At 24.0% G+C, this 12,858-nt stretch overlaps 1 protein-coding gene across 1 annotated transcript; it reads right to left on the bottom strand.

The window, feature by feature from the left end:
- Positions 1 to 4,993: 4,993 nt before the first annotated feature.
- On the bottom strand, positions 4,994 to 7,893 carry LOC113871470. Its single transcript, XM_027508570.1, has 2 exons — positions 7,028 to 7,893; positions 4,994 to 5,261 (listed from the first exon to the last, which is right to left on the bottom strand). The coding sequence occupies exons 1-2, from the start codon at positions 7,891 to 7,893 to the stop codon at positions 4,994 to 4,996; spliced, it is 1,134 nt and encodes a 377-aa protein (XP_027364371.1).
- Positions 7,894 to 12,858: the final 4,965 nt, after the last annotated feature.

Below are 12,858 nucleotides of genomic sequence, written 5' to 3'. Positions count from 1 at the left end.
TAATGATAAAGAAAATACATGTCATATGACATTATGCAAAATAAATTTACACATGTTAATTTCTCAATAAATCATTTATTAGATCAACTTTATATTATAAACCACAATCTATTACTCAGTAAAATTATTCTATTTTACATTTTGCCACATATATATTTTAGAATTAAAAATGACTTATAATGATATCTGAATTACACCTCTTTTAATCTAATAGTTTTAATTTTTACTCACATCTTTGTTAATTTCATTATAAAGATATTAATATTATTACTTAACTTATTACTATATTTAAATTTTTAAAATTTTCATGAATATCTATTCTTGCATTTATAAAAATTATGTTAATTTTTTTTCTTTTTTTAATTTAAAGTTTGCTTTTAAGAATCTTATTTCCTAAATTTATAGTTAGTATTATATATTAATTATTTACATTTAATTCAAATTTTTTGACACTATATGATAAAAATATTGTTGTAAAATAAATTATATTTTAAAACTATTTAATTTTATTAAATCTTTATCATGTATACATTCTCTTTGTAGTTATAGAGATAAGTTCAAAAAATTATTGTTAATAACAATTTTATTATATATAATTATTTATAAAAATATAAAATTTTGTTCTAAAATAAAATAGATGTACATTGCATGAGTTATTAAAATAATTATCTAAACCCATCAATTTTTGTGACTATTATAGAATTTTTCATAAAATTATTCAATATAAATAAATTAGGATGATTAAATTTCATTAAAAGATTGTATAGTGAATTACATTCCGTAATTATAAAAACTCAAGATCTAAAAAGTCCAAGACTGAAAGTACAAAGGAAGAAGCGGTCATTATTCTTTGTATTTAATGAAAAAAAAAACATATAATTCTAAATAACTTTTAAGAAAAAAAAGGCATATCTTCTTATAAATATATATTTTATTTTTAACTTGTGTCTAAATATGTGTTAAAAAATTAATAAATAATAATATTAAATTAATTTCATAATGATTTGAATTAATATTTATTATCTTATTGTAGTTAATAGATATAATTCTCGATGATTTATTTTTGAAATATATTATAAGTCTTGCCCGACTTTTAGAATTATATTGTTTTTTAGGTACATACATTTTGATAGAGAAGAAAAGATAAGAAAGGAAAAAAAAAAGGGTAGTAAATTCAAATGATAATATGAAAGAAAGAGTAAAAAAGGGAGATCAAATTTTAAAATTATTTAAAAATAAATAAAATAATAATAAATTAAGAATTAATAATGTTGACGATGTAAAAACTAACAATGATATAATTAAAAATCATGTTAAATGGTAAAATTAAAATTCACGTGACAAAAATAAAAATTAATAAGGCAGAATTGCTTGGATAAATTATTTTCTATATACTCAAGATTTGATTAATGATTTTGGAAACTCATGTGACGTATTTGAGAAATTGTTAATGTAAGATTATTTTGTATCACACTCCTAATCAAGGAATATGTATAAGTATTTATAATATTGGGTAAGATAAAATCTCTAGATATGAATAAATACATGATAAGTACCCATACAATATATATTAGCTCTTACAACTTCATCTCTATATTCTGCGAAGATTCTCATATCCTTCTTGAATAAGGAAAAAGACACAAGTGGCGTAGCAAAAATGTGGTCCACTATTTATTGAAACTTTGAAACACCGAACAAACGAAGGCCAAGCATCAAACCAAAATTATGTGTTATCAGGCAATTTGTCACCGTTACACACATTCCGAAACAGCACCAGTTAGATCCCGCGCCACGTGGCGTAAAATTGTTATTTAAAATGTTTTTGCATAAATATAAAATTATCTTTTTAGCTGATCATCAACAAGAAATTTTTTTATTTTAAATTTATAAGTATCAAAATTAATAAAAAATTAAAAAAAATTAGAGCATTTCAGGATCTTAAAACATATTTTGTCCAAAAATAATTTAGAAAACATTCAACCTTATTGCTTTTAAGAACGACTCATTCTCCTTCTATATATGTTTTAGAGTGGTTTTGAATCTTCTTAAGTTAGATCAGATCCTTATATAAAAAGTTAAAATTGATTTTCTTGTAAGATATATTATTAGATTCATGCTATGATATATAAAATGCATGTGGTATATGAAGTTACAACTAATTAAGAGTGGCAAGTAGGTTAGTATCGTTTAACTAAAGTCTTGAATTTAATATTTGTATATGAAAAAAAATTTAATAGTAAACACATTTACCACGTCAAGATGTGAAATTCGAGTCAAATTTAAATTAAATTAGATTAAAAAAATGTGTGATAAATCACTCCCTTTGCCAGTGTTACAACACACGAAATATTTATGTTGCAACGAGTCAATGCTATTCAAAATTTTGTCTTCCAGTTATATGCCATGGCCGCCACATGAGCTTGCTCTTAAACATTTTTTTTCTTGATTTTTTTTTTTTTTTTTTACTTTTCTTTAATTTTCTCTTAATCTTTTGGATTTCTCTAGGGGATTTCTAGGTTTCTTGCACATGATACACAGCTTTAAAATTTCTCTTCATCTTTCTAAGGTTTACTTTAGTGTGTAAAAAGCCAAAGAACTATTCAATTTTCAACCAAATATCAAGAATATAAATTTTTCTCATATTCTTTCCATTAAATTGTAAAACTAATTGGAAGAAGTTAAGATAGTGAATAAAAATTGTTTTGAAGAAAAAATCAAAACTCAAAATCTTTAAATTTAAAAAAAAAGTTATAAATAGAATGGAAGTGTCATTAGACGAAGAAAAGAGACAAAAAAGAAAGTGAGATGAAGAAAGATGGAGAGAGTGAGGAAAGAAAAAATTAATCTATTTATAAAACGTGCTTCTTAAAGTCAATTAATAATTGCAATTTATTTTAAGGAATTAAAAAAAAACGAACACTACAGTTGACAAGGAGAGATCTAACTAAGAATTCTAAATTATAAAGTAGAACAACTTTTTTATATTAATTCTTCTTTGATTTTTCTTTATTTCTTTTTTAGTCTTTATTTTTTTATAAACTAATAATCCAATCATATGATAACTTATACAAAAATAAGGAATAATAATTTTTTTAATTATATTTTTTTCTTACTTTTTACATATTAATGGATTAGAAACAAAATAAATCTTGCAATAAGTCATCAACGATAAAAGAATACAATCTTTCAATAAATTTTTCTTTTTATTTGTCCTTATTAACCCACATATTAATTAGGCTATATCAACTCTAAGAACCACATCCTACTTTCTACTACTCTTCTACCAAATTAAAACCAGATCTACTTGTATCGTCTTAAATGATGTTTCTCCAATGCCCAAATATAAATTAACTATGATACGACTTGTTTAACATTAGATAGTATACAATAAAACGATGGCATAGAATTTAATGTGGTTTCGAAAGTCATATGTTTACTTCTTTGATATGGGACATAAATCAAAGCAAGAGTAACCATGGAACAAATAACCTAATACGTACCCAGCTCAAACCCCGTTTGTACATCATGTCCTATACTCAGAGAACATCATTTGTACTTTTTTTGTCTCACAACACAATTAAGTCATTCTGATTTTGATTGTGTATATGTTCTATAGATGGTAAAAATTAGGTCTTCCTTTCGATTTAGTAAAAAGAAGGATTTTATCTTCTTTTATTTGCTTAAAACACTGTATTCCCTAAAAATGGTGCTTTGTATATGGATTTAGGTATCTCTTATATTCATAATATTTTTACATGCTGAAAAAAAAATTATAATTAATTAAGTCATTGGTTTTCATTTGTTTCTCTTTTGTATCAAAGTGTACTTTGATTTCAAGGCTAGCTCCCTAGTTTTTTAGTTTCCAAAATCCTAACATATTTTTCTAATATCTTCAAGGCTTAGATAAATTTTTTTTATATATGATAATCAATGTTTATTTTTTAAAATAAGTTTCGATTTAACTTTTATTGGATTTTAGTTTTTAAAAACTACAAAACCTTGCATTTTTGTCCCGATCAAAAGTGCATGGCTTTATAATTTTAAGGTCTAAAAGCAAATGGAGGGGGTACTAAGTGCATGGCTTTGTAATTTTTAATGAAATTTAAATAAAGAATAAAATAAAAGAATGATAATTTTAAGAACTAACATATTTAAACATTTGTTTGGAAGGATTTATGTAAAACAACTTACGACTTTTATAATTTGTTTTTAACTTATTTAATACATTTTTAAATATAAGTTATCGCAATAAGTTGTTTTCACTTTTTTTAATAAGGTTCATTGTAATTTTATGATATAAATGACCATTTTAAATAGTGTTTGTTAAATAAGTAATTAAAAGCAGCTATCTAAATGAACTCTAAGTCTTCTGTTTAATTTTGATTTCCTAAGTATTCAAGGACATAGTTACAAAGATATATAGCATAAATAAAACTGATATTTTATCAAGCTACACTAGTCAAGATTACAAAAGATAGTTCCCTATGCTTATATTATGTTTTCCAATATTTTCAACATTTTTCTTCGAGTTTTTCTTTAAAAAGAAAATACTAAAACAATTCTATAATTTTCACGTGTATCCAATGTCAATTTTTCGACTAAATTCCGTTATTAAATGTTTTAAATCATGTAGATTATGTTTGTGTGAATATAGATAATTTGGTTTGCATTCGAGACTAACATAACACATGTATGCTCAGCATGCATATTTATATAACCAAAACTAGTTAAAATCACGAGTAACCAAGAAAATTAAAGGAAACAATAATACTTATTTAAATCCAACGACATACAAAACATTAAGTATAATGACATAGTTCATGATATATAATAATAAAATAAACAATAGCAATTGAGATGAACTTTCAAACTTACTACATAACTAACACGAACCCTAACTTATTAGCCTTGCCTTGGAAATCAAAGCAAGATCAAGATTGATAATAAAACCTTAATATTTTCTCAACGAAGCAACACCATTTCAAGAAATTAATCACCAAGAAGATGTTCCTGCTGAAAAAGGTGAAGGTGATTCAGCAGTCACTTGGGACGTTTTCTGTTGTGACTTGTTACCCTTGTGAACATACTTTCTAGCCCAAACATGCTTCCCATTGATGGACAGCTTCACTTTACTTTTACTTTCAAGAAAATGATCAATAATGTTTATGGCCTCAAGGCGAATCACTACGCGAGCATACAATGATTGCTCCGGTGGAACCACAAATTGCATTTGTATTGTTTCAATGATATCTCCATATCTTCTGTAGGATAGTAAAAACAAAGTGAAAACAGAAAATAGAAGTGAACGAGAGAGAGAGAGAGAAATCCATAATTAAATTGTATTGCAATATAAAACTGATGATGAAATAACCACAGTACAATATTTTGACAAAAGCAAAAAATTCTTATATTATCTACACCAAGAGAAATAAGTGAAGTCAATCAAAACACAAGGTGGTAAAACATATAGATTTTGCATTAGTAGATTAATGTAGGATTAAATTCAATTTGCCCACTCCATGCGGTTTGGACCATTAACGTTGTGTCATCTGAGGTTTCAACCTTATTCTTTATCGTTTCTATTATTTCCATCAGTGCAAAGCCTTCTATATTAATTGTGTTAGTTACATTAAAGTAAACCTTTGTTCCATCACCACTGTATCCACTGACTCACGTTTCTCCTATTATCTTATTATTATGTCAAATCTAAAACTTGATTGGCTCGTTGATGTCGTATGTTATTGCTATAGTTGTATATTATCATAACTCTATTGAGTTTTGATTAATCACACATCAACTTTTCTTATTAAACAGATCAAACTAATGTGTCCTATTGTATGATGAAAATCAACAAATTGCTAGATTCCGTTTGGGTTTAATTAGGTAACACAATAGGAATTGTGCTAATCGAACCAACGATAGGGTTCAAAGTTAAAAAAAGAATTTGACCTAAACAAAAAAAAAAGGAAGTTGACACATACAGTGACACCAATTCAAAGTTTAAATTACAATAACTATAATTTAAAATTTTTATTAAATATATAATATTTATGATTTTTTTAATCATTAATATCGTTTATAACAGTGATATAATTATTAGTCATCTTTATAATTTATATTTAAATAATTTAATAAATAATATTAATGGATTTTTTTTATCTTTTTTTACAAACCACCACTAATATTAAATTTAACATTATATTTATGAGAAAATATATTCCTTCACTATTTTTTTTATTTATGAATTATGACTAAGGATAATATATATTTATATACTACTCAAGTTTCTTTATATTTTATATTTAAAATATTAAATATATAAGAAAAATTTTAAAAAATTATATAAATTATATAAGTTAATAAACATTATTAAACTATTTTAGTAATTTATTGACTACAATATTATAAGTTTAGTGCATAATTTTTAAACTTACATAAACTAAACATTTGATATCAAACTAAATAATTTAATAACATTAAAAATATTATTATACTGTAGACTACAAAATAAATCTATAAACATTTAAATATAGTAAAAATAGTTGAAACATATATTTATATGAAATATTATATAAAAGATAATAAAATAGTAGAATCAAATATTACAAAATGACGTAATGGTCAGTCTTTCCCAAAGCAACTGGCCCATGATTCAATTCTCACTTCAACTAATAAATTATTTAAATAAACAAAATAAATATTTTAGATGAACACATGATTTCTAAACTAAATAAAATAATTTTATACTAAAAATTTGACATTGTTATTGTGTTTTTAAAAAATAAAAATTATTAAACAATTTCTTAACATTTAAAATATGTCAGAAACTTATCACAGTAACAACTTTAATAGTTATTATAACGATTATTATCTTCACAATAAATACAATTTTTAAGAGAGACAAACCAAATTTAACCTTTAATTTTATATGATAAAATCATTGAATATAAGCAATTAGAGATATTAATGCGAGAATAAAAGCAATTAGATATATTACTGCGAGAATAAACAAGACATTTTGTTTTACCTTGAGAAGAATTCTCGAACTTCAGCCTCCGAAATAGGATATCCCTTAGAGAATGTCATAAAGATTGTCCTATCATTGGCAGGCACGTCCATTTTCTCATCACCAGTACTAGTAATTGTAGTGTGATTCAACATGGTCATAACCTCATCGTAAATTTGATTAAAATCATTTTGGTTTGAAACATCAAAAGTTTCTAGAGGTGGATTAATAGCACCACTCCAAGAGCTGGAACTTCCCTCACCCAGTTGTGGTGTTGTTACCAGAACTTGTTGGGGCACAATAGTAACACTAGGTGTTGGAACATAATACATCACTTGTTGCATTTGCATGTAAGGATCGGGCACAGCCCCATACATATTTTCAATTTGAAAGTTACGTTCGTTCATAGTGGCCCTCTCATGTTGCACTTGTTGCACTATGTCCGTGAAGGCCTTTACGCAAACATCGTTGAATAACTTGGTGACTGCACTAACGATATTCACACGCTTACTATGAAAGTATTTGAGGGGTTTGGTTTTGTCACGAATGAGGAATTGGATCAAGGGCAAGCCATTTTGATTAACATCATCATTATAGGGGAAATCAGAATTTTCAATGCATTCCAAGACCAAAGTCACCTCATCCACGAGATAATTAAGCTTGGTGTCAGGCCATTGGAGCAAGTTCTTAACAATTGTCATATTTTGGCTCAAATTTTCAAGCCACAAAATGAAGGCCATGACATGTGTGGATTCGCTCGTGTCACGACCTAGTCCCACGACTAAACGGATGAAGAGTTGACGATCGATGTTATGAAAGCTGAAGAACTCTTGTTTTGTAATTGTCACATTGGAACCTAAGCTTGAAGAAGGGACCAAGGAAGCCATTGTTAGACAATGAGGATGATGATGAATATGAAAATGATTACCTATTACATTTATAAGAGTATGTGCTATTTCAATATGAAGGGTGCCAATTTTTATATCTTTGGAATGTGATTAATGTGGACGGTAATATCTTACCATGTTTGAAACAATTAAGATGAATGTAATTTTTCTGCTTATGACAGTCACCACACTGAGAGTGTATTGTGAGCAATGTATTAATCTCTTTTTTTTTTTATTATTTATTTATTTTTATTTATTTCATTTAATGTGTTTACAGCTGTGTAATCTATTTAGGATGTGTTTGGTAAAAAAAAATTAGCTAATATAATTAAATTATTTAGTAAAATTAGTAGTTGCACTAGCAGATAAATATCAAATGAGAAATATGGGACATTATAATTTTAATCCAAAATTTAATAATTATACATTTTAAATAAAATTCTCATTTTACTGTTATTTGCAAATATTTTATAAAAAAAAATGAGACCATATGAATTAATTGAAATTATAATTTTGATAATTTTATATTATGAAAATAAGATTATAATTATTTTTGTTAGAGTGACAAAATTACTTTTATACAACACACTAATTACCTTGTTCACATATTTATTTGTATTATGTATTAACAATTATATTCTAATCATTCTTTTGGTTCAAATAAACCAAATATATTCTTTCATTAATTAATTTAATTTAAATACATAGAATATTGAAAGTTTTTTTCCATTTTATTATCTATTACTATTTTCATTTAATAATTTGTTTCCCAGTCAAAACTTCCATTTATGAATTTATTTGATAATATTAAGTGCTTCAATATTATTAATTGTCTTTCTTTCTCTCTGTATTTATATATATATATATATATATATATATATATATATATATATATATATATCTCGAAGATTTGTTTCAATTTTCTAGAAATATAGTTGTGGTAAAAATTCGAACAAAAATTTTTGTTGTCTGCATTCATTCGGTCTAACTCAATATGAATTGCTAAAATGTCCAATGTATTCAGATATTAATAATTTCAAATCAAAATCTAAAAAACAAACAAAGATTAAGTTAATTTTTTTAAAAATGATGGACGGACTATATATTTTGTTAAAGGAGCTTGCCACATACCTGCCTCTTGCCTTCTAATACGAAAAAATAATAAAATTTCAAAAACTATCTTATTTATTTTATAAATTTTCATGCCCAATTCATTAATTAAGAATGAATATATATTAGTCGGCATTAAATTTTCATGAAATAGCAAGGAAGGAAAAAGAGCAATACGCATAAACTTTTTAAGATATCTTTAGGACATGGACTTTAGAATAAAATAAATTAGTAACACTTTAAAAGGTTAATATTTTATAAATATTGTATAACTCTTTAAGTTAAAAATAAATAAAATATGTTCGTCCTCTCCTTTCATCCCTTTTAAAACTTGATTTCTAATCAAACCTCAAAATCCTGCATACAAGTAGAAATTGGTATGTGTGTGTAATAAAATATTTGAAAAAACTTATTAATTAGGATTAATTGTATTTATTTATTTTCTCTTTATGACATTCTAACAACCAAAGGCGCTCTACTAAAATAATTAAATATATAAAACTTTAAATTCCTATAATTTAATTATAATTTCTATATGAACAGATATAATAATTAATTTAAAAGTCATATTTATTATAATTTTAAATGACCATATTTTATATAGACTGGGTATCAAATAAAATTAATACTATAACAGTATTATATATATATATATATATATATATATATATGTATATATGCCCATAAAATATATGGAAATTTTTATTAATAAAACCCATTTGAAGTTATTACTACATAAAAATAATCATTATAAAAAAATAAATCTTGAAATATATATTAAAATGTGTTATTTATAAAAAAATTTAATATAAATAAATTCATTTAATATATTATAAATAAATTCATAAATATATACTATAATATATATCTTAACTTTTAGTTTAGTTATATATTAATTAATTTTATAAACATTTTTATAGTTAATTTTTATAATTCATAAATCATGTTTTGAAAGTAGAAAAAAGAAAAAAGAAAAATCATATACACATTCATATATTTTCAAAATTTCTTAAATTTTGCCAGATATTAAAAGCTTTATCCTAACATTCTTTGTTTATATAAATTTTATCTATGCATTTATTTATATTATTTGAATTTTATTCATTGTGAATAATTAAATAAAAATTGGCAATAAGTTGTGTGCATATCATTTGTATATTAAATCAACTAATTAATTCATGCCTTTTAAAATTAAGAAATGAACTAATAGGATTGAAAATTTAATTACCGTATTGTATATGTTATACTCAAATATATAATGAATTCAAAATTCTAATACTATAAAATTGAAGGTAAAATAAGTATTTTAGTTTTCTAAATTTTTTTTTAATTTACTCTCCTAATTCTTTTTTGTTTTATTTTGGTTCTGTAATTTTTTTAAATTTTGATTTAATCTTTTAAATTTTTTTATTTTAATTTGGTTTTTAATGAAATAGGAGGATGAGGGAAAGAGGAAAAAAGATGGTGGTGATAATATTGCCAAGATTAATTAAAAGAAAAAGAAAAATATTATAACTAATAGAGTTTAATATAACTAACGTTCAAACATATAAAGATTAAAGTAATAAAAAAGTTAAAATGTAATAAAAAAATAAAACTAAAAGACTAAAGTACTAACTTTACCAAATTTTGTGAAAAAAAATATTAGACCAAATGTAAGGAATTATGACACTTTTTATTATTTACTTAAAATTATATACATATATTCTTACTTTCTTTCTATCTATTGCATAACTACTATTTAGAAGAGGTAGAAGAATTCAAAGTAAAATTTCAATATCGTTGAATATTTTTTAGGATATAACTTGTTCAAAAAGTATATGTATTTAGTTTAGTTTATTTTTGTGCAAATAATTAATTATATATTAGATTTTAAAGAAAATTTTGAAAAACAAAACAAAACTTTATTTTCTAAAAGTTAAGGGAAAATAACCGCGTGTTATACTAGTCGAATGAATAAAGAGAACAATTAATTTTCAATATTTATCTAAGGTTAGAGACCACAAGACATTTTTAAACTCAAAGGTCTAAAACTAATCTCTATTTATAGTTCATAATTGTTGTTAAATTGAGAGAATTTACAAACAGTAGAATTTAAATACAAGAGTTCTTTATAAATAATTTGACCTTTCACGTATGAATGCAATAAAATCGTATATCATTGTATCAACCCTTTACATTGGATCAATAGACTTTATATGTCCTAGTAAGTTATTCAAATTTCAAAGTCTCTGTTAATTACAGATATATCTTCAGATAAAATTGTTTTAAATTACTTTTACGTGAGTTTTATTGCTATTCATTTGTAAATAAATTATTGATAAGTATCATATGTAATTATGAATGTATTAATCACTATTTTTTCATTTGAAATTTCTCAATTGTGACATCAAGAAAGAAAGATTTATTTTGCCACATTCATAGTTCAAAATATAAAATGTAAAACAAATATATTTTTCTAAAATTGTTTTAAATTGTTATGTATTTATTACTATTACTATGACTAATATAGATATATACTCCAATAACTAAACTTGTTACATATTTGTAATCATTATTATTCTTTATAAGTGCTTCATTGTCTGCGTATTAAACTCGCTCCACTTACATGTAATTCTTGTATACATATTGTGCTTAAAACAAGATGAATATGTATTAAAATAACGATGAAAAGTTATATAAATTTTTTATTGAAGTTTTTCATTGTCATTATGAGTTTTGATTGGTTGTTGCAAGAAACCTAACTTCTTAGATGAAATACAAGCAAGAAAAGTACAATAAGTTTAGAAGATTGAATTATGTTTTTAAAATATTTTCATTCAAAACTGTATTTAAAAATAGAAGTTTTACTTTAGATAACTTAAAAATAAAAATTTCAAATACCATTTTGTAAACAAATATTATGAAAAGTTGTTATAATCAAAACTTACAATTTATGCCCCTCAATAGAAAAATGTTAGCTGAATGTGAATGAGTTACAAGAACGAACTTGGGTAGGAAATAAAATATAAAAATTTTATTCTAAAGCATTATTCTAACTTAAATTACATTTCATCCTTAATTAGAAAAGCTCCAAAATTTTTACTGTATTAAATTTTTTTTCCAACACAATCTCTTTAAGCTTTTAGCGTAAGTAGTTTTTAATAGGCTTTTTTAGCCTCACTTACAATAGTAGTTTATAAAAACAAATAAAATAACGGGTTATTTCGTAAATCATAAAAATAGTATTTAATAAAGTTAGGTACAAAAAGATACTTTACACATTTTTCTATGAAAGATAAAAAAGAATTATAGAAATTAAATTGAAAGAGAGTTAGAAAATAAATGCTTAGAAAACTTTTAAAAAATAAATTTAAGCCACCTAACATTTATTATTATTGTTCTTTCACATTTAGAAATTACATCTTTCAAACAAGTTTCTAAAAGTCATTTAAATCTTCTAGTATTTAAAACTATCTTGATTACCAAAGACTCGCAACATTGGAGTCTATCACACAATTAGAGTAAAATGATGTTGGCCTTGTCTTATTGCACATGGAGAGCTGATTGTGCTTCTAATTTTTAGCATTTTAAGTGTTTTTTTCAATCTTTCTCGATTTAATTTCCTTGTTGATACAGTAGTTTAAGCCTAATATAGGTAATACTTTACTCAATCCTTGTCTCCTTCGTGACGATATATATTATCTAGATTACTTTGTGGAAACCTTAGAATTAGTCTTGAAATTGCGTAAGAATCTTCTAATAGCACTCATTTGATTAAGATGCACTCGAATCTAAACACTCATCAAAGGAAATTTGTCTTTTGAAGTCACCAAACATCTCATCAAATCACATTTGGAATGTGCTTTTACTTTT

Source organism: Abrus precatorius, unplaced genomic scaffold, assembly GCF_003935025.1.
Source record: "Abrus precatorius isolate BTA unplaced genomic scaffold, Abrus_2018 Scaffold7, whole genome shotgun sequence".
Lineage (NCBI taxonomy): Eukaryota > Viridiplantae > Streptophyta > Magnoliopsida > Fabales > Fabaceae > Abrus > Abrus precatorius.
The sequence above is the reverse complement of the archived record's forward strand: the minus strand, read 5'-3'. Positions and strand labels throughout refer to the sequence as shown.